General features: G+C 47.8%; 2 protein-coding genes across 2 annotated transcripts; one reads left to right on the top strand and one right to left on the bottom strand.

Moving 5' to 3' along the window:
* Positions 1–15: 15 nt before the first annotated feature.
* On the top strand, positions 16–11,186 carry LOC142856393 (all-trans-retinol 13,14-reductase-like). The gene is made up of 12 exons (XM_075983812.1): positions 16–199; positions 2,528–2,710; positions 3,037–3,278; positions 4,614–4,815; positions 5,591–5,788; positions 7,928–8,047; positions 9,036–9,174; positions 9,450–9,559; positions 9,638–9,804; positions 9,960–10,119; positions 10,367–10,508; positions 10,938–11,186. Exons 1-12 carry the CDS (start codon positions 16–18, stop codon positions 11,020–11,022), a joined length of 1,932 nt encoding a protein of 643 aa, XP_075839927.1. The 3' UTR covers positions 11,023–11,186.
* A 312-nt stretch (positions 11,187–11,498) lies between these two features.
* Positions 11,499–19,512, bottom strand: Tgoln2 (trans-golgi network protein 2). Its single transcript, XM_075981872.1, has 5 exons — positions 19,342–19,512; positions 19,018–19,216; positions 17,983–18,776; positions 16,695–16,778; positions 11,499–15,622 (listed from the first exon to the last, which is right to left on the bottom strand). The coding sequence occupies exons 1-5, from the start codon at positions 19,510–19,512 to the stop codon at positions 15,617–15,619; spliced, it is 1,254 nt and encodes a 417-aa protein (XP_075837987.1). The 3' UTR covers positions 11,499–15,616.
* Positions 19,513–20,212: the final 700 nt, after the last annotated feature.

The raw sequence follows: 20,212 nt of genomic DNA, 5'->3' as shown, positions 1-20,212 counted from the left end.
TGCCCTGGCAGCAATATGTGGCTCACCGCGCTGCTGCTGGCCGTGCTGCTGCTCGCCTTGATGCTGCTGGCGGGTCTCCGCAGGGTTTACCTTGGTCTCTTTGGCGGAGACTCCCCGAACCCCTTCTCCGAGGACGTCAAGCGGCCACCTGAACCCCTGGTGACCGACAAGGAGGCTAGGAAGAAGGTTCTCAAACAAGGTCAGCAGTGGTCAGTGTGGGTTCCAGGACTGCTCTCAGGTGGTCTCATGCAGGGCACGGACCTGTCTGCCCATTAGAAAAGTGCTGGGCAGCCTGGCGATGCTGGTATACGCCTTTAATCCCAGCACTCGGGAGGCAGAAACAAGCGGATCTCTGTGAGTTTGAGGCTAGCCTGGTCTACAAGAGCTAGTTCCAGGACAGGCTCCAAAGCTACAGAGAAACCCTGTCACTCACACACACCCCCCCTCCCAAAAAAAAAAGAGTGCTGGGAAAACTCACTTGCACAAGAGAACTCACATCTTAGTATTCTTTGCTCCTGGGTGCGGGCACTACTCTTGGCACATTGGCTAGACCCAGCCCTTCCGGCTGGAATCTGTTCAGGTAACAGGTCACAATGAATAAGAGGCCTTTCACCTACTTGGTTCTAGAACCAACTTTTCTCTATGCTCCAGTGCAAGCTGCAGTGTATGGGGAGCAGTAAAGAATATTTTCCCAACAAGTGGTTTGATAGGCAGAGTGTAGTCCCAGTTCACAGAATTAAAGCTTTATAAACTTTCAGAGTTTCACTACTGCTTCGGGATAAGAACAGCACTCCTCACCAACCTGACATCTGTAAAACACGAGTAGAGTTGCTCAAAAGGGTTTTAGTCTTTGTGGTTTTGAAACAAGTCTCACTTTTGGATCGGAACTGGCTTCAAACTAACCATGAAGCCCAGGCTCAAACTCGGAGCAGCCCTTCTGCTTTTGCCTTCAGGAATATGGGATTACAAGCAGGGACCAACATGCCTGGCCTTCAAGATGTTAAAAAAGTGTTGGAGCTGGGCATAGTGGTGCAAACTAGCAATTCCTGGCTGGAATACACAGAGAGACACTGTCTAAACAAACAACAAATAACCAAAACCCTCAAATGTAAAACCTTCAAAAAACAAACAAGGATCTCTTGTTTGACCTCCAGGGGACTCTTGCTTGTAAACCTTAGCCTAGGCTACCTCAATTCACTACTTACTGGGGACTGACAATGTATTCCTGATCCTTGAGTGTCTACTGCCTAAGGTGTACTAATCCAGGTATTTTATTATTGTTATTATTTGTGGATTAGGAGAGGAGCAAAGATCTCATACTTGTAGCCTAGGCTATCTTAGAACTTGCTATATGGGCCGACTGTACCTTAAATTCACACTGATTCTACTGCCATAATAAAGAGATTACAGATGGTGGGATTACAGATATGAGCAACCAGGGCCTGAGCAGCAATAATTTTTTTTTTCAGTCAGGGTCTCTCTCTGTAGTCCTGTCTAATCTGGAACTTTCTATATAAAACAGGCTGGCACTAAACTCACTGACAGTCTTCTTCCTCTATCTCCTGATTGCCAGAACTGAAGCTGTGCGCTCCACATCTGCCCTGGGCAGGGATTTTAATGAACAGATGTCTGGACCTAGTGGCACATTACTCCCCATGCTGGGGAGGAAAGGCAGGTGGATCTCTACACAGGGAGTTCAGGCCCTTTAGGGCTACACAGTGAAACCCTGTCTCCAGACAACCCACATCAATGAATCCCGGAAAGGAAAGAACGAAAGGGGAAATGAAGGAAGAGAGCAGGAGAAACAACAAACTCAGGTCTTGTGTTGGAAGAGCTTTCTAGGTTGGTTCTGTCAGGTGACTGCCACACCAGTGGTCTGTGTCAGGTTGGTGCTGTGATTCTCAGAGTAACAGCTCTGAGCAGCCCTGCCTGCCCCAGCTCCGTTGGCATTCACAGACTCTGCCTCTTCCAAAGAAGCCCAGTTCCCAGAGCCCCCAGCACAGGCTCCTCCCTCCCCGAGTTCTTTTCTTTCTGTGTTCGCATTCACAGAAATGTCTGCACTTAGATAACAACGCCTGTGCTCTTGCCCTCTTTCTGGTAGTCAGCTGCTTCCTACTTTCTCTGAAAAATATGAAACTCCCCAGATGCGTAGTAGAGATTAAGACCCATCTCATCACTGTTTAACCTTCCTGGTCCTGAGTATTCCCTGGTAAAATGTTTCAAGCCATATTAATCAAGAGTTCTCTGCTAAAGTGCCCTAGATGGGTCTGTCTCGCTTTCTGTCCTGTTTTGAGACTGGGTCTAATGAGCCCAGGCTGTCCTGCAGGTCATCTGTAAAACTGAAGATGACCTTGAACTCCTAACCCACCTTCCAAGTGCTGGAATCCCAGTATGCACCAGCAGGCCAGGGTTGCCTTAGAGGGTTCTCACATACTATAAGCTAGATATGTCCCCTCTGGCTTCTCTGACTTCTCTGCCTCCCTGTTCTTGTCTGAGAAACACACCCTCTGTCTCCTCCCTTCTCCAGCATTCTCAGCCAGCCGAGTACCAGAGAAGCTGGATGCCATGGTGATTGGCAGTGGCATTGGGGGGCTGGCCTCAGCTGCGATTCTGGCTAAAGCTGGCAAAAGAGTCCTTGTCCTGGAACAACATGCCAAGGCAGGGGGCTGCTGTCATACCTTCGGCAAAAATGGACTTGAATTTGACACTGGTAAGGCTTCTGCGGAAAAGGGTTGGGAACTTGGATCTGTCTTTGGGAGGCTAGGAACGGGCACTATGGGGTGATATTGGATATGCAAAATGGGATAATTAGGGGTCACCTGTATGTTTTGGAGGTCCCAACTTCTTTCTGGGCATCTCCATTTCTGTCTGGCCTGGCAGGCATTGGATGGTATATGTTCTAGTAGATTCCTTTAGAACGGGTGGGCAGCCTTCTCTGGGCATGAACTTGGCCAGGCATGGAAACCTCTTCCTTACCTGGCACATTTCTATTATCCTTTTATATCTGTACCTCCTTTTCTTTCCACCTCCCAACAGGAATCCATTATGTTGGACGCATGCGGGAAGGCAACATTGGCCGTTTCATCTTGGACCAGATCACTGAAGGGCAGCTGGACTGGGCTCCCATGGCCTCTCCTTATGACCTGATGATACTAGAAAAGCCCAGTGGCCGAAAGGAGTTCCCCATGTACAGTGGGAGGAAACAGTACATCCAGGGCCTTAAGGAGAAGTTCCCCAAGGAAGAAGCTGTCATTGACAAGTACATGGAGCTAGTTAAGGTAGCATGAACCCCAATCAGCATCCACAGTTCATTCCCAACAAGACTGACTGTTTCATTGGTGAAGGACCTGGATGTGAGGAACTGAGGTGGGGAGGCAGGAAGGAAGGACTGGTCAGGTCTGTCCTGAATGCAGTGTACACTTGTATATGTCTGTGCCCTGCCTGGCTCTTCAGCTGCTGCCCTCACTCCGGCCTCTAGATGGCACCCCTGGGGAGTCAGGCTTTGAGGAAGTCAGATGTCCTCTGAGAGGAGCCAGACTCTTGGTTGTTTTGTGATTTTTGAGATAGAGTCCCACAGTGTAGTGCTGGCTGGCCTGGAACTCACAGAGATCCACCTGCCTCTGCTGGCTGTATGCCATCACACCTGGCTTCTGGACTGGGATATTTGGAAGGAATTTGAGGGCTGAGGATTGTGGCTCATGCTTATTAGCATGTAGGACACTCTGACTTACTTCTGAGCACCCCATAAACTGAGCATGGTGGTCTACTGTATAATGCTAGCACTCAGGAGGGAGGAGCAGGAGGATTAATAGGTCATGGTCATTGGGATATATTGGATTCTCTCTCTATATATATATCTAAAAATAATATTTTAAGCAGGAAATGGAAAAACAAATATATTTTCATTTGAGTAGGAAGAAGGAGAAAATCTGGGGCCATGTTGTTGTCGTTGTTGTTGTTGTTGTTGTGTTGCGATGAGGAAGACAGTCTTGCTATACAGTCCTGGCTTCGGTGTATAGCTCTGGTTGCCCTTGAACTCATAGCAATTCTCCTGCCTTAGCATCTCAACTGTTGGGATCACATGCCTGAGCCACCATGCCCGCTCAGCTTAATTTTTTTTTTTTTTTTTTTTTTTGGTTTTTCGAGACAGGGTTTCTCTGTGGTTTTGGAGCCTGTCCCCGAACTAGCTCTTGTAGACCAGGCTGGTCTCGAACTCACAGAGATCCTCCTGCCTCTGCCTCCCAAGTGCTGGGATTAAAGACGTGCGCCACCACCGCCCGGCCAGCTTAATTTTTTTTTAAAGATTTTTATTTATTTATTATGCATACAGTTTTCTGCCTACATGCATGCCTGCACACCAGAAGAGGGCACCAGATCTCATTACAGATGGTTGTGAGCCACCATGTGGTTGCTGGGAATTGAACTAAGGACCTATGGAAGAGCAGCCAGTGCTCTTAACCTCTGAGCCATCTCTCCAACCCCCAGCTTAAATTGTTTTTAAGTTCAAAACTTCAGACATGAGTAAGTATTGCCGGGCCTGCAGTTAGTGCCAGCTATAGGAGAGGTGTCAGCCTACGGGGCTCCAGAGACTCACCCTACCCTTTCTTCCCCAGGTGGTGGCCCGTGGAGCCTCTCATGCCATCGTACTGAAGTTCCTCCCGTTGCCCTTGACTCAGCTCCTCAACAATTTCGGGCTGCTGACTCGTTTCTCTCCCTTCTGCCGAGCATCTACCCAGAGCCTGGCCGAGGTCCTGCAGCAGCTCGGGGCTTCCCCTGAGCTCCAGGCCGTTCTCAGCTACATCTTCCCCACTTACGGTGGGTGCCACTGGCCCAGGCTCTTCTCAGCTGCTCTCACAACTTTTGGTCTTTCTTCCCCATCTGCCTAGCTGACAAGCCAGAATAGACCCAGGCCTGCTGGAGTTTGTGGATAAGGACTAAGAAGTCTGCCTCCTGCTGAAATCTGGTAGAAATTCTTTTTTATCTATTGTCTAAAAGATTTTTTTCTTCTTCTCCATTTTATCTTTTCTTCTTCTCTCCTTTTTTCTTTTCTCTTCCTTTTTTGGAGGCAAGGTCTTCCAGGCAAGCTTTGAATCCTGATCCTTCTGCCTCCAATCCCAGTGCTAGGATTAGAGCTCTGTGCTGCTAAGCCTGGGTTCGTGGTGCTGGAGAGCACACCCAGGCCTTCCTGCATGCTAGGAAAGCACCCTGCTAATTGAGCTACATCCCCAGTGCATTTTCTCCTCCACATCGCTCTCCCCTGAGACAGGTTCTGACTTTGTTCAGGCTGGGCTGGAACTCTCTGTAGGCTAGTCTGGCTTTGATTGAGTGATCTTTCCATTTCAGCTTTGAGGTTGAGACTGTCACACTGCTCAAGGGCAAGTTTTCTCTTTAGCCATCAGTGTCAGTGACTTCCTTGGTGTCTGCAGGATAGTGTTTTCATGGAGTGTATTTATATCCCACTAAGCTCAAAAGGAGCATGGGATCCTGGGATGGACTCACATGACCCTTCACAAGAAGCCCTGCTTCTTCCAAGAATGGTGCCAAGTGATCACTCTTGCCTGCTCATCTTTTCTCTCCTTTCATTCTGTAGGCGTAACCCCCAGCCACACCACCTTTTCAATGCATGCTCTGCTGGTTGACCACTACATACAAGGAGCGTATTACCCCCGAGGAGGATCCAGTGAAATTGCCTTCCATACCATCCCATTGATTCAGCGTGCCGGGGGTGCTGTCCTCACCAATGCTCTCGTACAGGGTGTGCTGCTGGACTCCGCTGGGAGAGCCTGTGGTAAGACCTTTAGTAGTCTGGCGGTGATGGCACACACCTTTAACCCCAGCACTCGGGAGGCAGAGGCAAGTGGATCTCTTTGAGTTACAGGCATGCTAGAGCTACAGAGAAACACTGTCTTGGAGGGAAAAAAAAAGAAAGATAGACCTGCACTGAGCTGAGGGGTCACTGGGCTGGGGTGAAAAGGACCTAATGTGTCTTTATAGTTGAACCAGCCTGTACATTCATGGTAAGATCCTTGGGTCTGGGCTGGTGAGACAGCTCAGTGGATAAATATTCCAGCCACTACACCTGATGACCTCAGTTTGATTCCCACAGCCGACATGTTGGAAGGAGAGAACTGACCCTGTAAGTTGTCCTCTGAGCTCCACATGTGGGCTGCAGCACCCTGACAGCCACACTGAACAAAGGAAAAAAATCAGTTGTTACAACAGGTCAGGATTGTCATGAGGGTTTGTGAGAGTGGCCAGAGATGAGGTTGGACACAGAGGCTATAGCGGACCTCAGAAACTCTTGTGATTCATGAAGCTGAGTGATGGGAGCACTGTGGACGTAGAACTTGGCAGCAGTGAGGGAGGCCCGGGACTCCAGAGAACCAGTGTTCTTGAGATGGGAGCACTTGGCTAAAGATAAGCAAGACCTTATTTGTGGGTGAGAAGAGCTAGAGACGGCCAACACAGAAGCATTTGAGGCTAGGGAGTAGTGTATGTGTTGGGGTTTGCTTTGATTAGAGGAACACTAGGAGTCATCTGGATAACGTGGCTACAGAAAGAATTAATCTCTTGAGGGAAGGTCTTATGTGATCCACACTTAGCGTCAAATTTACTGGATACATGAGGCTCTCCTTTGAACTCTCCTGATTGTCCTGCTTCTACCCCCTAAATGCTAGGATTACAGGCATATGTCACCATGCCATGGCTACAGCTACAGCTCTGAGAGAAATGTATTTCATGTTTTCCTCAATTTTATCTTTTTTAAATATTTATTTATTTATTACGTATACAATATTCTGTCTGTGTGTATGCCTGCAGGCCAGAAGAGGGCACCAGACCCCATTACAGATGGTTGTGAGCCACCATGTGGTTGCTGGGAATTGAACTCAGGACCTTTGGAAGAGCAGGCAATGCTCTTAACCTCTGAGCCATCTCTCCAGCCCCCCTCGATTTTATTTTATGGAGGTTAGGTGTTCAGTGAACCTAGGGCCTCACACACGCCGGACAAGTGCAGTACCACTGAGTGATATCCCAGCCATTAAGTGAGTTATTTTTCTGTTGGCACAGAGGCTGCACTTTAATCTGCTGCTGTTTTAGCCAGCGAATGTGGCTCCACAGTTCTGGTCCACTTCTCTGGCAGCAGCCGACCTCTTCAGTCCACCGCAATGTGGGAATACCGTTCCTGCAGGCACTGGCTATGTCATTGCTGACAAATAAGCTTTTAATTAAATCTCTATCATTCTGCTTTCAATGAGACTCTGGAGTCAAAGGCCAGGGTGAAAACGTGCTAGCTCAGAGAGGCTGAGTAGCAGCTCACTGACCTTCTTTCAGCTGTGATCTCCAAAAGAGAACTTCCTTCTGCTCTGCCAAAACAAAATAACCTTCCCTCTCTCTCCATGCGCCTATCATCTTTTTTTTTTCTTTTTTTCTTTTTTTTGGATTTTTGAGACAGGGTTTCTCTGTAGCTTTTTGGTTCCTGTCTTGGAACTAGTTCTTGTAGACCAGGCTGGCCTTGAACTCACAGAGATCCGCCTGCCTCTGCCCCCCGAGTGCTGGTATTAAAGGCGTGAGCCACCACCGCCCGGCTGTGCCTATCATCTTACAGACACCCATGACTCTGTGATTCCTTTCTCTCAAATAGCTGCTAATTAGACCTCCAGACCCAACATTGATTTTATTTAAATGGTGCAAATGCAAACTTGGGGTTCAGTGTGAATAAATTTCACACACCACTTAAAAGAGATATGGAGAAGCAGATTCAAGGGCAGCCTCTGTGCCAGCGAAAAAAATAACTCATTTAAGAGCTGGGATATAACTAAGTAGTATAGCACTTGTCTGATGTGTGTGATCCCCTGGGTTCACTGCACCCCTATCCTTCTTTTCTTCAGGAGCTCACAGAATCTCAGCTATATTCTCGTGTCTACAGGTGTCAGTGTCAAGAAGGGACACGAGCTGGTGAACATCTATTGCCCCGTCGTCATCTCCAATGCAGGAGTGTTCAATACCTACCAGCACTTAGTGCCAGAGAGTGTCCGCTGTCTGCCAGGTAAAAGGCTGGTCCTCTGAACTGGCATTCTACTGTGGAGCTTATAACCCAGCCTGGGTGACACTCGTCTTCTTGTTGGGCACCCCTCTGGCTGTCGATCTCCCCTCTGCTACCAGCACCATCACATTTACATTTGGGGAACCCAGGACCGCACAGGTGAAGGACACTTCACAGAGGCAATGGCGGAGCTGCTCTCAGGCCCATGTTATTATGTCTGTTGTCAATGTGTAGGCTGTGGACTTCAGGCTGAGAATCCAAAGCCTGTACATTTGCCTTCCCCTGCCTGATAAACTGGGACTCTAATAGAAAAGGACTCTCGAAGGAAGGAAGAGAGATGGGGGTGAAAGTCAGCTGATTAGTGTGCTTGCCTAGTATGCATCAAGCCCTGGGTTTGATCCTCACAAACAGGCAAGCAGTAAACCTGCACCAGGTAAGTGGAGGCAGGAAGATGAAAAATTCAGAGTCATCCTTGGCTATGTGAGACCCTGCCTCAACAAACAACAAGGGCAATAGAGATGACTCAAAGGGTAAAACAACAACAACCAAAAAGTACTTGCTGCTAAGTCTGGTGATCTGAGTTAGATCCCCAAGAAAAAGAAGACAACCAATTTGTCTTCTGACTCCTCCCCGCACATCCGGACACACTTGTCTGTGTGCACCTACAGTTTCTTAGGGGGACGACTGAGACAGTCTGATCGTCCAGAGGTGCTGTGAATTAGCAGTGTAGGAGCCGGCACCTATGACCAATGGTGCATGGAGCAGAGCTGGTAGAGGAGGAAAGAATCTGAGGCTGATAGTCACAGCCAGGAAGAGCAGGTCCCTGCCAGGATCCCGTAGAAAGAGCTGTAAAAATGGTTATGTATCTGTGGATGCTGGCAGCTGAGCAGCAAGCTGCAGGTCAGAAAGGGAGTATCCTGAGGCTGTCCTGGCAGGAGGAGCTGTCTGGTCACAGCTCCTGCAATGCAGTGCTCACTGGCTCCCTCTACAGATGTGAAGAAGCAGCTGGCGATGATAAGGCCTGGCATGAGCATGCTCTCAGTTTTCATCTGCCTGAGAGGAACCAAGGAGGACCTGAAGCTTCAGTCCACCAACTACTATGTTTATTTCGACACGGACATGGATAAAGCGTAAGATGGGAGGGGTGGGAAGACTGATGGCTCTGGACCTCAACCCTCAGGACCACGCTTCCACCCTTGACAGGGTTCTAAGAATCGCAGGAGGATGTCTGTTGAGGGAGCAGGTGCGCGGTCCCCAGTGTACTTCCAGAAAGGCTTTTTATACCAAAGCTGTGTCTGTTTCACCCTGTGGGGAGTTTCTGGAAGTGAACCATCTTCTGGGTGCTGTTGGTGGCTTCAGAGGAAAATGGCCTAGAGATTGGCAGTCACACGCACCTCATTTACAGGATGGAACGCTACGTCTCTATGCCCAAGGAAAAGGCTCCAGAACACATTCCCCTTCTTTTCATTGCCTTCCCATCAACCAAGGACCCAACCTGGGAGGACCGATTTCCAGGTAGGGTTCCAGGTCCATGGGAGCTGGATGTGGGTCAAGGTGGAGCAATGCAGCAGGAACGTGGCCTTATACCTGCAGATCGATCCTCAATGACGGTGCTGGTGCCCACGGCCTTCGAGTGGTTTGAGGAGTGGCAGGAGGAGCCAAAGGGCAAGCGGGGTTCTGACTATGAGACCCTCAAAAACGCCTTCATGGAAGCTTCTATGTCCGTGGTCATGAAACTTTTCCCACAGCTGGAGGGCAAGGTAGGGGCTGATGTTCACAATGCTGGAGATGATGACACACGCCTTGATTGTCTTTCCTGGGATCAGGGGTAAAGCCTGAGGTAACAGTCGCGAGGAAGGGTCAGGTCCTTGCAGATTCCCTTGTTCACCTTTGCCCTGCCCTTTTGCCTCCTCAGGTGGACAGTGTGATTGGGGGATCCCCACTGACCAACCAGTACTATCTGGCTGCTCCCCGAGGTGCTCCCTATGGGGCCGACCATGACCTGGCTCGTCTGCATCCTTATACGATGGCTTCCCTAAGAGCCCAAACCCCCATCCCCAACCTCTACCTGACAGGTACATACCTTCACTTTGCCAGAATCTGGGCTTCCCTAACACAATCTTTTATTCCCATCCTCAGACCCCGCTGTTCCCATCAGCTCCCATATTAGGAGCTGGGCTACCTTGGCTAACTACAGTCCTGAGGTCTATCTGAAGCTGTCTTTCTTTTGGTGGCCCTGAAATGGAGGCATGAACACAAGAACCGTTGCTTGCCCATCCTCATGTGGGTAGACATTCATGGGCCACTGCTTTTGATTTCTAGGCCAAGATATCTTCACGTGTGGGCTGGTAGGGGCCCTACAAGGGGCCTTGCTGTGTAGCAGTGCCATCCTGAAGAGGAACTTGTACTCAGATCTGCAGGCTCTTGGTTCAAAAGTCCAGGCACAACAGAAGAAGAAGATGAAGTAGCCCATTCAGAGCTAAGCCAGAGAACGGCACCTCCCCAACTTCTTTCTCATGGTGTCCTTCTGCTGTACTTCCTTGTGCATATATTCAAAAGCGCTTTGTTTCTGATGCCTGCTGCAAATAGAGTTCTCCTCTGTACCCTGCTAAGGCCTAGTGTGGGCTGCACAGCCCTGATGTCTCAAGATGAAGAATGCTCCCATGCTTCCACACACCCAACACTTAGCAAGGGTCAAACACTCAGAACCCCTGAGGGTGTTGGCTATTGGAGTAGGTTGGTCCAGTTCTGCCCTGAAGCTTTTTGCTCTACCCACTCTAGTATTGTGCTGCTCCCCTCTGTCAAAGGGAAGGATGACCAGCATGGGTTTGTGGTGGCAACTCTCAAAGTGAGAGCCAAGAGGCTCTCAGCCTTAAGCTTTGTCCTCTGACAGAAGCAGCCTGAAGGAGCATTCCAATCAGAGACGGACCAAGAGATACCACTGCACCAGCAAAATGTCCCATCCACCAGCCTGCTGAGACCTTGACTACAAAATGGCCAGCCTGGCAGGGAGGGGACGAGAATGGAGACGTTGGGCCTGAATACAGGAAGCCCAATGATCACAGAGCCTAGCGATTTACATTTCTAGTTACTACACATATTAAAAACTGAGTATTGTTTTCCAAATTCCTTGGAATCAGAATTCCTTCAGAGTCTGTAATATTTGAATACATACGAGATAACTTGGGGAATGGGCTCCCAGACTAAACGTCAAATTCATTTGTTTCAAATACATGGATGAGGCACAACAATTTATGTAATATTTTTAAACTTGTGAGCATTGTATCATCTCTCACTTGAGTTCCTACTATTACAAAGCTGCTTTGGGCTCTAGAGTAGGGATTCTCCATCTATATGAATCAGTGGTGAAGATGGTGAAAATTTAAAACTTTTCACTCAGGCTGAACAGGCACCAATTTTAGTTCATTTAAGCATGGTATTAATACATGCAGTGTTTCAGTGCGTCGATATCTGACGTTTATTTAGGTTTCTGTTCAATAACGACATGAAACTCCACTGAGATGCACTAGCAGCTCAGTAAAATAAACTGGAAAATACTTATTATACCACAGTAAGCTTTAAAAAAATAAAATTAAGCCATTACAGTTAAGTTACAAAGAGGTGAAAATACAAAACATGACTAACAGTGGCAATCTACTCATTGGGTAAAGAAAACAAGGAAAATAATTACAATATTCAGTCATTTACTTAACATGGTAGTCTGAGTTAAATTCCTATCACAGTGTGAGGAGGCTTCCTTCATGGGTGTTCGCTATGCTCTGCAGGCTGAGAAGTTTCTCATACCCGAGTTTCTCAGCCAAAATCCTTAGAGTTGCGCCAAAATCCTTAGAGTTGCTCGGTGGTGGTCGCACACGCCTTTAATCCCAGCACTTCAGAGGCAGAGGCAGGCGGGTGTTGCGAGTTTGTAGCCAGCCTGGTCTACAAGAGCTAGTTCCAGGACAGACTCCAAAAGCTACAGAGAAACTCTGTCTCGAAAAAAAAAAAACTAATTTAAAAAAAACAATACGTTGGGCAGTGGTAGCGCACGCCTTCAATCCCAGCATTTGGGAGACAGAGACAGGCGGATCTGTGAGTTCGAGGCCAGCCTGGTCTACAGAGCAAGCTCCAGCACAGGCTACAAAGTGACAGAGAAACCTTGTCTTAAAAAAACAAAAAAAAAATATTTACAGTCACAGCTGAGCAGGAAACTAAATGTACCTGAGAGTCACCATGATTGATTTGGATTAAACCTCAACATCTCTGCCGCTTTTCCTTGTTTTTTGAGAGAGGCTCTCACTGTGTAACGCTGGCTCTCTGGAACTTGCTATTCTAGACCAGGCTGGCCTCAAACTCAAGAGATCCTCCTGCCTCTGCCTCCTGAGTGCTGGGTTTAAAGGCTTCCTTCACCACGCCTGACTCTACAGCTTTCTTAAGGAAATGCCAAATTGAACCTTCCCAGCAAGACTTAAGAGAAAACTGAATCAGAGCAGGGGCCCGGTAAAACCCTTCCTTGTTCGAATGGCTCAGAACATGTGCAAAGCACGCCAGGCCCTGGAGAAGAGAGAAGAGCGAGCGTCACTACCAGGGGAGTTCTTCAGAACACAGAGCTCCGAGTCCAGGGAAAACACCTTAGCACGTTTAGTTAGCTGTTTGGTCCTGAAGTGCTTCTATAATCCATAGCAGAAAACAAACTATTAGCATCTATGACAAGCAGGTTCCCATTACAAAACTGCCCTTCAGCAACTGAGCAGGAAAGCAAGCTGAGAATAGTCTACGGGAGCACTGCTTGAGACTCCGTGTGCTTCCATAGGCGAGCCCAGCCCTGGTGTGGACACCTCAGCTGGGCCAGCACCATCCACACAGTCTAGAAAAACATGCTTCCAGTGGTCTACCTAGAGAAGACAACCTCAAATGACTTTCTGTGTGGGAGCCGTCTCCTTCCAGTGCAGCTTTTCAAGTGAGAGAAGTCCCGCTGTGTCTGCCAGCACAGGAAACTGTCAGCAGTCCACAGGGAGAGGCTCTGCGTCCCTGGGAATACGTCGTGTGTCTGTCTCCTCGCTGTCCATCCTGGTTCCTGAAAATCTATCTTAAGTCCTGCCTTCGAGAACAAGAGTCAACAAGTGTGCGGTCTCAGCAACCCGTGACCTGGAAGAGCTGTATGAGCCCCAGGTTCAGACACACCTCCAACAGGAAATTTGACCCCCGAATTCCTATTGGGGTGCGGGGTTGGGAGTGGAGGGTGTTACCCATACTAGGCAGATAGGACACCAATGGCTGTCTCTCAGGGCTTAGTTTTTTTGGGAGATCACAGTGACATCAGAACGAGTCATGCTGGAGATCAAGATGAGACAGACAGAAGGAGCTATCAGTGAGCAGTGGGGAAGAGCCGATCCACTGGGGAAGCTAGGAAGGAATATAAGCCTTTGAGCTGAGTCCTTCAAAACACAAGCACCTGAGTGAGCCAAAAGGAGGGGAAAACTAACCAAGAGCACCAAGAGAAGCTGGAATACAGAAAACATGATGAAGGCAGAGACAGACAGGGAGTGTGGCCTGAATGATGAAGCCAAGGAATCTAGTCGAGAATACAACTCCAGACATAAGCTTCAGACCAGGGCACACATTCTGGAAAGATCCATGTTCCCAATCCTGGTATTAGAAAAGGTCAGGAGAACCAGTTCAGGTGATTCCTGAAAATTAATGGAGAGTATACTCAGTTTTTTTTAAAGGGGCATGGGAGGATCTGTGACAAGAAAAATGTTATAGTTAGCAGTGTGGAGTTTTCAGATGATTAAAGAATCTGAAGAACAGGTAGAGGAGCTTGACAGGTACAAGGGAGAAATTCTGAATGGATGACAAGGAGACAATGTATTTTTAGTGTATAACTGAAGTGGGTTCTTGGGACGTATGCCTCCCAAGAGCCCAAAGATAAAGAGTTACAGAGAGGATAAGGGATGGATGGATTAGTTGAGGAGACCAAAGCAATAGAGACATGGCTCTGTGCACTTTCCCCTCCCACAAGATAAGTGAAAGCACAATTTGCAAGAGACACTCATACTGTCAAAATGCGTGGACCCTAGCATCCACTTATCAAGCGTGTAGAACAAGGTGTGAAAATGAGCTGCTTAATCTGGAGATCTGATAACTGAGTAACCTTAGAAACAGTAGCAAAACAGATCAAGACAAGCCAGAAATGTCAGAAAGAGTAGGCAAGGTAATGGAAGCAACAGCAACTAGAACAGGATAGGTAATAGGCATGCATAAGAGACTGGAGGTAAGCATGCAGAGGCGCACAAACAGGAAGAGGAAGAGAAAATGAAGATGGGGAGCTAGAGAGGTGTTAGGAAAAGCTGAAGGAGAGTGAGAACAGCTTCCTCAACTTGGAAAAAATTAATAGAAGATTTGTGTACGGCTGAGAAATCGGTAGCAATGATCTTACTTTTAGAAGGCAACCTGCCAAGAACACAAACTTCAAGCACTTGCTGCAGTCAGCACAGGGAAAGAATTCCATATCTTCTTCAGACTGAGTTCTCCCATCGTGTTTTCCCTTTTCCCAGTCTTTCCATATCCCTGAGATTAGCTGAGACTTTTCTCTCTTTAGGCAGGACTACATAGACTGGAATAAAACTTCAGATAGACACAGCATAATCCAAGACATCCTCAATTATATCAGGGAGCCTACTTGGTTTCTTACAGCTTCATGACCAGATGCCAGAGGAAAGATTTTACTCATTACCTTGGCATCTTAGATGAGAGGACCATTAAACAGAACAAGAGAAATTTGGAGAGTGTAGTTAGTTCCTAAATATCTATTATAGGCAAAAAAAGCAAAATGGAGTTTTTGGAAAACCTTTCATACATACCAAATCCCTCCTATGTATTTCCTTGCACTAATATGAACCTGCCCCTTTCCAAGGACTTCCTTCCTATTGGGATGACCATATGCAAGAACACACTAGTTCAATGATCATCACCATATTAAGCAAAACAAAGCAAAAACCCATGGAACCATGATTTTACTTCCAGAAACCCCAAGTTCCTTTTATGCTAGTACAACCAGAGTGCAAACTTACAGAAAAATAGACAGTCAAGTGGGTCAGACTTCAGCACTCTTTAAACCTGCTACGCTGGTTTGCAGCTGAGGCCTCTACAGAGAATAAGGGTTCAAACCCCTTTCTGCCCATCAGAATCACACCCACCATCTTCTGTTTCTTGTCTAGAAAGCATCTCTCTGCAGCTTCCTCTAGAGTTGCAAAGATAAAGCGGCTACGGGAGTGGTCCATCGTGTGCCTGCCTAAGGGAGGGGCTTCCTTTAGTCAGTCACATTTTCAAGGGCTCCCTCCTCACACTCCATGGAAGAACGAATGGCGGAACACACCAGCATAAAGGAAACACAAAAGTAAATAAACACCACCAGAGTACAATGTCACCAAAGTGCAGGTGCAAAACCTGAAGCAATCCCATCTCTGCCGGCCTGGACTTGCCACAAACCCCAGAGAAGGTCAGTCTTTTCATTTTTCTTGATTCAGGAACAAATCAGCAGGGAGCACAAGGTTCTTGCAGACAAAAAAATAATCAAAGCTGAAATGAGAACAACACATTTCGTTGGTAACGTTCACCTTTTTCAGAAACATATACTAGTGTTGTGTTTTTGAAAGTGAAGTTCAGGAGAACTGCCTGAATTAAACTCATCCAACACAAGACGGGGTAATGGGGTAGTGGTAAATACCAACTACACATACACACACACATACAGGCACACACACACACGAAAATATGCAGTGAAAATATGTAATTAATACCTGCTAATAAAGAAATAAATCCGAAATATGATGCCAGGTAGAGAGAATTAGTGGCTTCTACTTCATACTCTATTTTTATTGTGAATAAGTTTTATGTACATTGTTTTCTTTCCAACTAAAACAAATTAAGGAGGAAAAAAAATCCTTAAGAGCCCATTATGAAGGAAAGAAGCAGGCTAGAGCAAACTGTGGGGCTGACCTATTTATGACAGAGGTTCTGAGCAGAGTCTGTAGTGCTGTCAATTGTACCGGTGAACTGTTCCCATCTGGGTCACCAACTGTTCTTTGTCAATGTCCTTTCTGTTGCTTAACAGAACAGGGCAGGTGCCTGTTGTAGCCACCTACCATGACTAGCCAGGTGCCTGTGGGGAGAGCTTTCCTCAGCTCCTGCTGCTGTGTGATGGACAAGGCTCCTCTCCCTGGCAGAGACAGACTGGCCATAATCAGGAGAGGCAGCCTGCAGTACTGACCTGTAGCCATCTCTCCAGCCCTAGATCTGGATGTTTAATGTTTACCGCAATGCTCATGTGTCAAGAGCTGACACAGTGCAAATGGTGTTTAAAAGTGTATGCAGTTACTAGAGGTGCTGATGTTGTCTTTGAGTGGAAGCTTAGGGCAAAAACAGACAGACAGATAAACAAGTCATATTTCCAGGAGATCTGTTATCTGTCAAGTGCGAAAGTACTGAAAGGCTTCTAGCTCAAACTTTGTAGATACATGTACACTGTACAGATGGTACAGATGGTCCTGTTTGCAGTTTCCAAAGACTGGGCGACAAAGACGGCAGCATCCCCAGAATTGGCCCAACTAAAGTTTTGTATCCTTCCTAGACCTGGCTCCTTCTTCCTTACCTTTAGGTTCAAACGCTGGTAGTCACTGGCCTTTGGTCTCCGAGTGACTTTGGATCTTTTTCCTTCTAGGGCAAAAGCAATAATCTGAGGAAAGGAAAAAGAAAATAGATTAACATTTGGCTCTGTAATGATGTACTTTAGCTCCTGAAGCCAGAGGCAGTTACCTAGCTCCACAAAGAGGCCTATTTAAATTTTATTATCTCTCTCTTACTTTTCAGTGCTGGAGTTCAAACAAGGCATAGGAGGCAAATGCTGAATCAAGCGTGGGATACTGCAATGTAGTAGAATGCTTGCCTAGCATGCACATAACCTGAGTTCAACCCCCAGCACCACAAAAGTAAGCAATGAAATTGTAAAGGTTTTAAAAGGGCTTGGTTACAAGAAAATCCTTTCTACTATTTAATAGGGAACAGATGGAGGGTGCAGCCTGTGGGAATCTGTACGACTTCATTGTGGGGATCGAATCAAAGGTCTGCCAGTCCCCTTGCCAGAGAGCTCTAGGTCAGGTCCTTCAGGAAAAAAGAGAGAGAGAGCATAATCACTGCCTGTTTCCTAGCTACAAATGCACGCTTTGCTCCCACACGTTGCCTCGACAGCGTCACTGATTGCCGCTCTCATCACAGGCATGTGGATATGGAATGAAGCCTGTGCCTTCTTCCCTTGTTCTTTATAGCATATGCCTGATGGCCATTACAAATTGAACTCTCCCATTAAATCAGGCTACTGAAATTATCTTCAAAATCTCACACAACCATTTTGTCATCAGAGTTGTTTCTAAAGGACACGGGTGCCACTTTAACCACAAAGATGGGTACATTTATGCAATTTCCTCTTGCTGGTTGCAGAAGAGCTGACCTTGAGCTTTATGGCACTGGTTTTAGAGACTACGTAATGAAAATATTCTTTCTGCCTACAGATGGAAGACAGTGGCAGTAGAAGTTAGAAATGGGAAACTGTCTCAAGCATGGGAAAAAAGGAAGAGGCCTCTTTATCAAGAACTCGGCCTACAGAGGCTGTGAAAGACCTGAGGTCCAAGTTATGGGAGGAGAATCTCAATTAGGTCAGGTCACGATTCATGTCCAACTTGGCACTTTACAGCAGAACTCTCAGGAAACAGGTCACATGATGAAAACACATGATTTACAAAACTAGAGTTTCATAAGCCCTAGTCGGGTCTGAAAAAAACTGAAGTTGATCTTGACACTCTCCGAGCCCACAAGTGGATGAGGGACAGACAGCTGTCCATGACCAAGCTCTCAGGGTTAGGGAAATCCCAGTCTCCTCTTACCTTTCGCTTGTTGTGGTAAGCAATATAGAGAACAGCAACAAGGACAGCTGCAGTCACCAGATAGGCAAAGAAGTGGCTGCTCTCGGCACTGGTGCTTGGAGAACTGTCCTTATAAGAGGGATCCTTCTCCTCATTCACAGACTCTATAAGCGGCCCCTCTCGGTTCTCACTGGAGGAAGGGTCCAACACCTTTACACCCTCTTCTTCAAGTGGTGAGCCCTCTTCTGGCTCTACCTCACTCTCTTCCTTGGCTTCCACAGCTTCAGTGGGCTCTGAATACTTCTCTCCTCCCTCTGGCTTTAAAGAGAAGTCAGAGTCTCCTGCTGGTCTCTCCCCAGATTCAGTTTTGGAAGTAGGCGTTGATTTCTGTCCTTTTCCAGCTAGCTCGGTTTTCTCAATCTTGGGGGTCTCCTGATTTGAGGAGGGTTTGGAGACGGGCTCATTGGAATCAACGTTTGTGGGCTTCTGCCCAGATTCCTCCGGTTTGGGGTCGGCTGGCGGGGGCTGTTGTGCAGACCCCGTTGACTTGGTATCTGTTTTCTCGGGCTGAGTTTTGGGATCAGACGACTCGTCTTTGGGGGGATCGGTTGCAGCGACCTGCTGTCCAGATACCGCCGAACTGGAAACTGCTGCCGTAATCGGTTCCACCTGGCCTACGGTAGAGGATTGCTGTTGTCTCTGCCCGGTCGGACTGCCAGGCATTCCCGACTTAGAAGGCTCTACCTCCGTAGGAGGCGGGGACGTAGCTTTTACTTCTTTTACTTCAGGAGACTTATCTTTTCTTGAGATGGGGTCTGAATCAGGAACAGGCAACAGAAAAAACAGTGAGTCCTCAGAAGAAAGGCCAGGAGAAGAGAAGGGGGCTTGACTTCTCAGAGCGGGAAGAGCCCAGCGGCGATGGCCGAGGGGGAAGGTAGGAGATGGCCAGAGGGTCGGGTCAGGCAAGGAAGCCGCCAGCTCCGGGGACGAGCCGCCGAGGTGAGGACGGGGGGACCTAAGGGACAGAGTGGGATGGGCGGGGGGAGGGGGTCTTACCCGCCACTGCGACACTTAGCAGGAGCAACGCAACCAGGAGCCGCATCCTGTACTCTTCGCTTCCGCCCTCACTGCTGACGTGAGAGCGGCGCAGGGGACTTGGAGCGCGTGGCCCCTCCCTTTCCGGCGGGCTGTTCCTCTTCCGGCGCAGCCCCCCCACCCCCCCGAGGGCGGGCCGTCGAGTCCGGGCCGTCTGTGGCTGTGTGTTCCGTTAGGAACGGGCTGCGTGTCAAGTCCCGCTCGCCCTGTTTTTCTCAGCGCTCTGACGAGCTCTGCAGTCTCTTTCCTCTTCACTTGTCCTCGCGCTTTGGAAATTGTTCTGACCGGCAGCCACTGCGTCGTCTCTCGCGGCTCATGATGTGGGGTCTCGGGGACGGGAACCGCTTTGCTGCGTCGTCGGCCCGGGTTTCTATCTTCTCCATTGCTTTTGGAGCTTTTCTCACTCCACACAAAATGTACCCTGTTCTGGTCTTTCCCATCTAGAAACAAAATCATCACTTCGTTCCTGGTCGTAATCCTTTTCTTGACGGTCTCTAGGGCCCTTTGAATTTACCACGGATTTTTTCCCCCTAAATTTTTATGTATTTGAGACTGTATTGCTCTGTGGACAGGCTAGCCTCAAGCTCGTGACTCCTGAGTGTTTAGAATTACATGTGTCTCACCACGACCCTCTCGAGTTATTTATTTAAGACATAGGATATCAAAAATTTATTTATTAGTGTGTACCATCTATGCACGGGTGCCCTTGGAGACTAGACGAGGACGTCGTATCCCCTAGAGCTTGAGCTAACAAGCAGTTTAGAACCATCTACATGGGTGCTGGGAACTGAACTCTAGTCCTGTGGGGGAACAGCACATACCCCTAACTGCTGAGCCATCTTTCTAATCCAGAATATAAAATCTCCTGTTGCCCAGATCTACTGGATTACATACAGGCTTGTATTCCTCAAACCCAATTTACATGGTAATAAGATTTTGTGCACACTAGACAAGAACTCTGCCTCACCTCAGCAATTTTTGTTGTTTTTCCAAGACGGGTTCTCTTTGTAGCCCTGGCTATCCTGGAACTCACTCTGTAGACTAGGCTAGCTTCAAACTCAAATATGCCTGCCTCTGCCAGAGTGCTGGGGTTAAAGGTGTGAACCACCACTATCTGGCAGCAACACATTCTTTTTTTTTTTAATTTATTTATTAT

Source organism: Microtus pennsylvanicus, chromosome 8, assembly GCF_037038515.1.
Source record: "Microtus pennsylvanicus isolate mMicPen1 chromosome 8, mMicPen1.hap1, whole genome shotgun sequence".
Classification (NCBI taxonomy): domain Eukaryota; kingdom Metazoa; phylum Chordata; class Mammalia; order Rodentia; family Cricetidae; genus Microtus; species Microtus pennsylvanicus.
The sequence above is the reverse complement of the archived record's forward strand: the minus strand, read 5'-3'. Positions and strand labels throughout refer to the sequence as shown.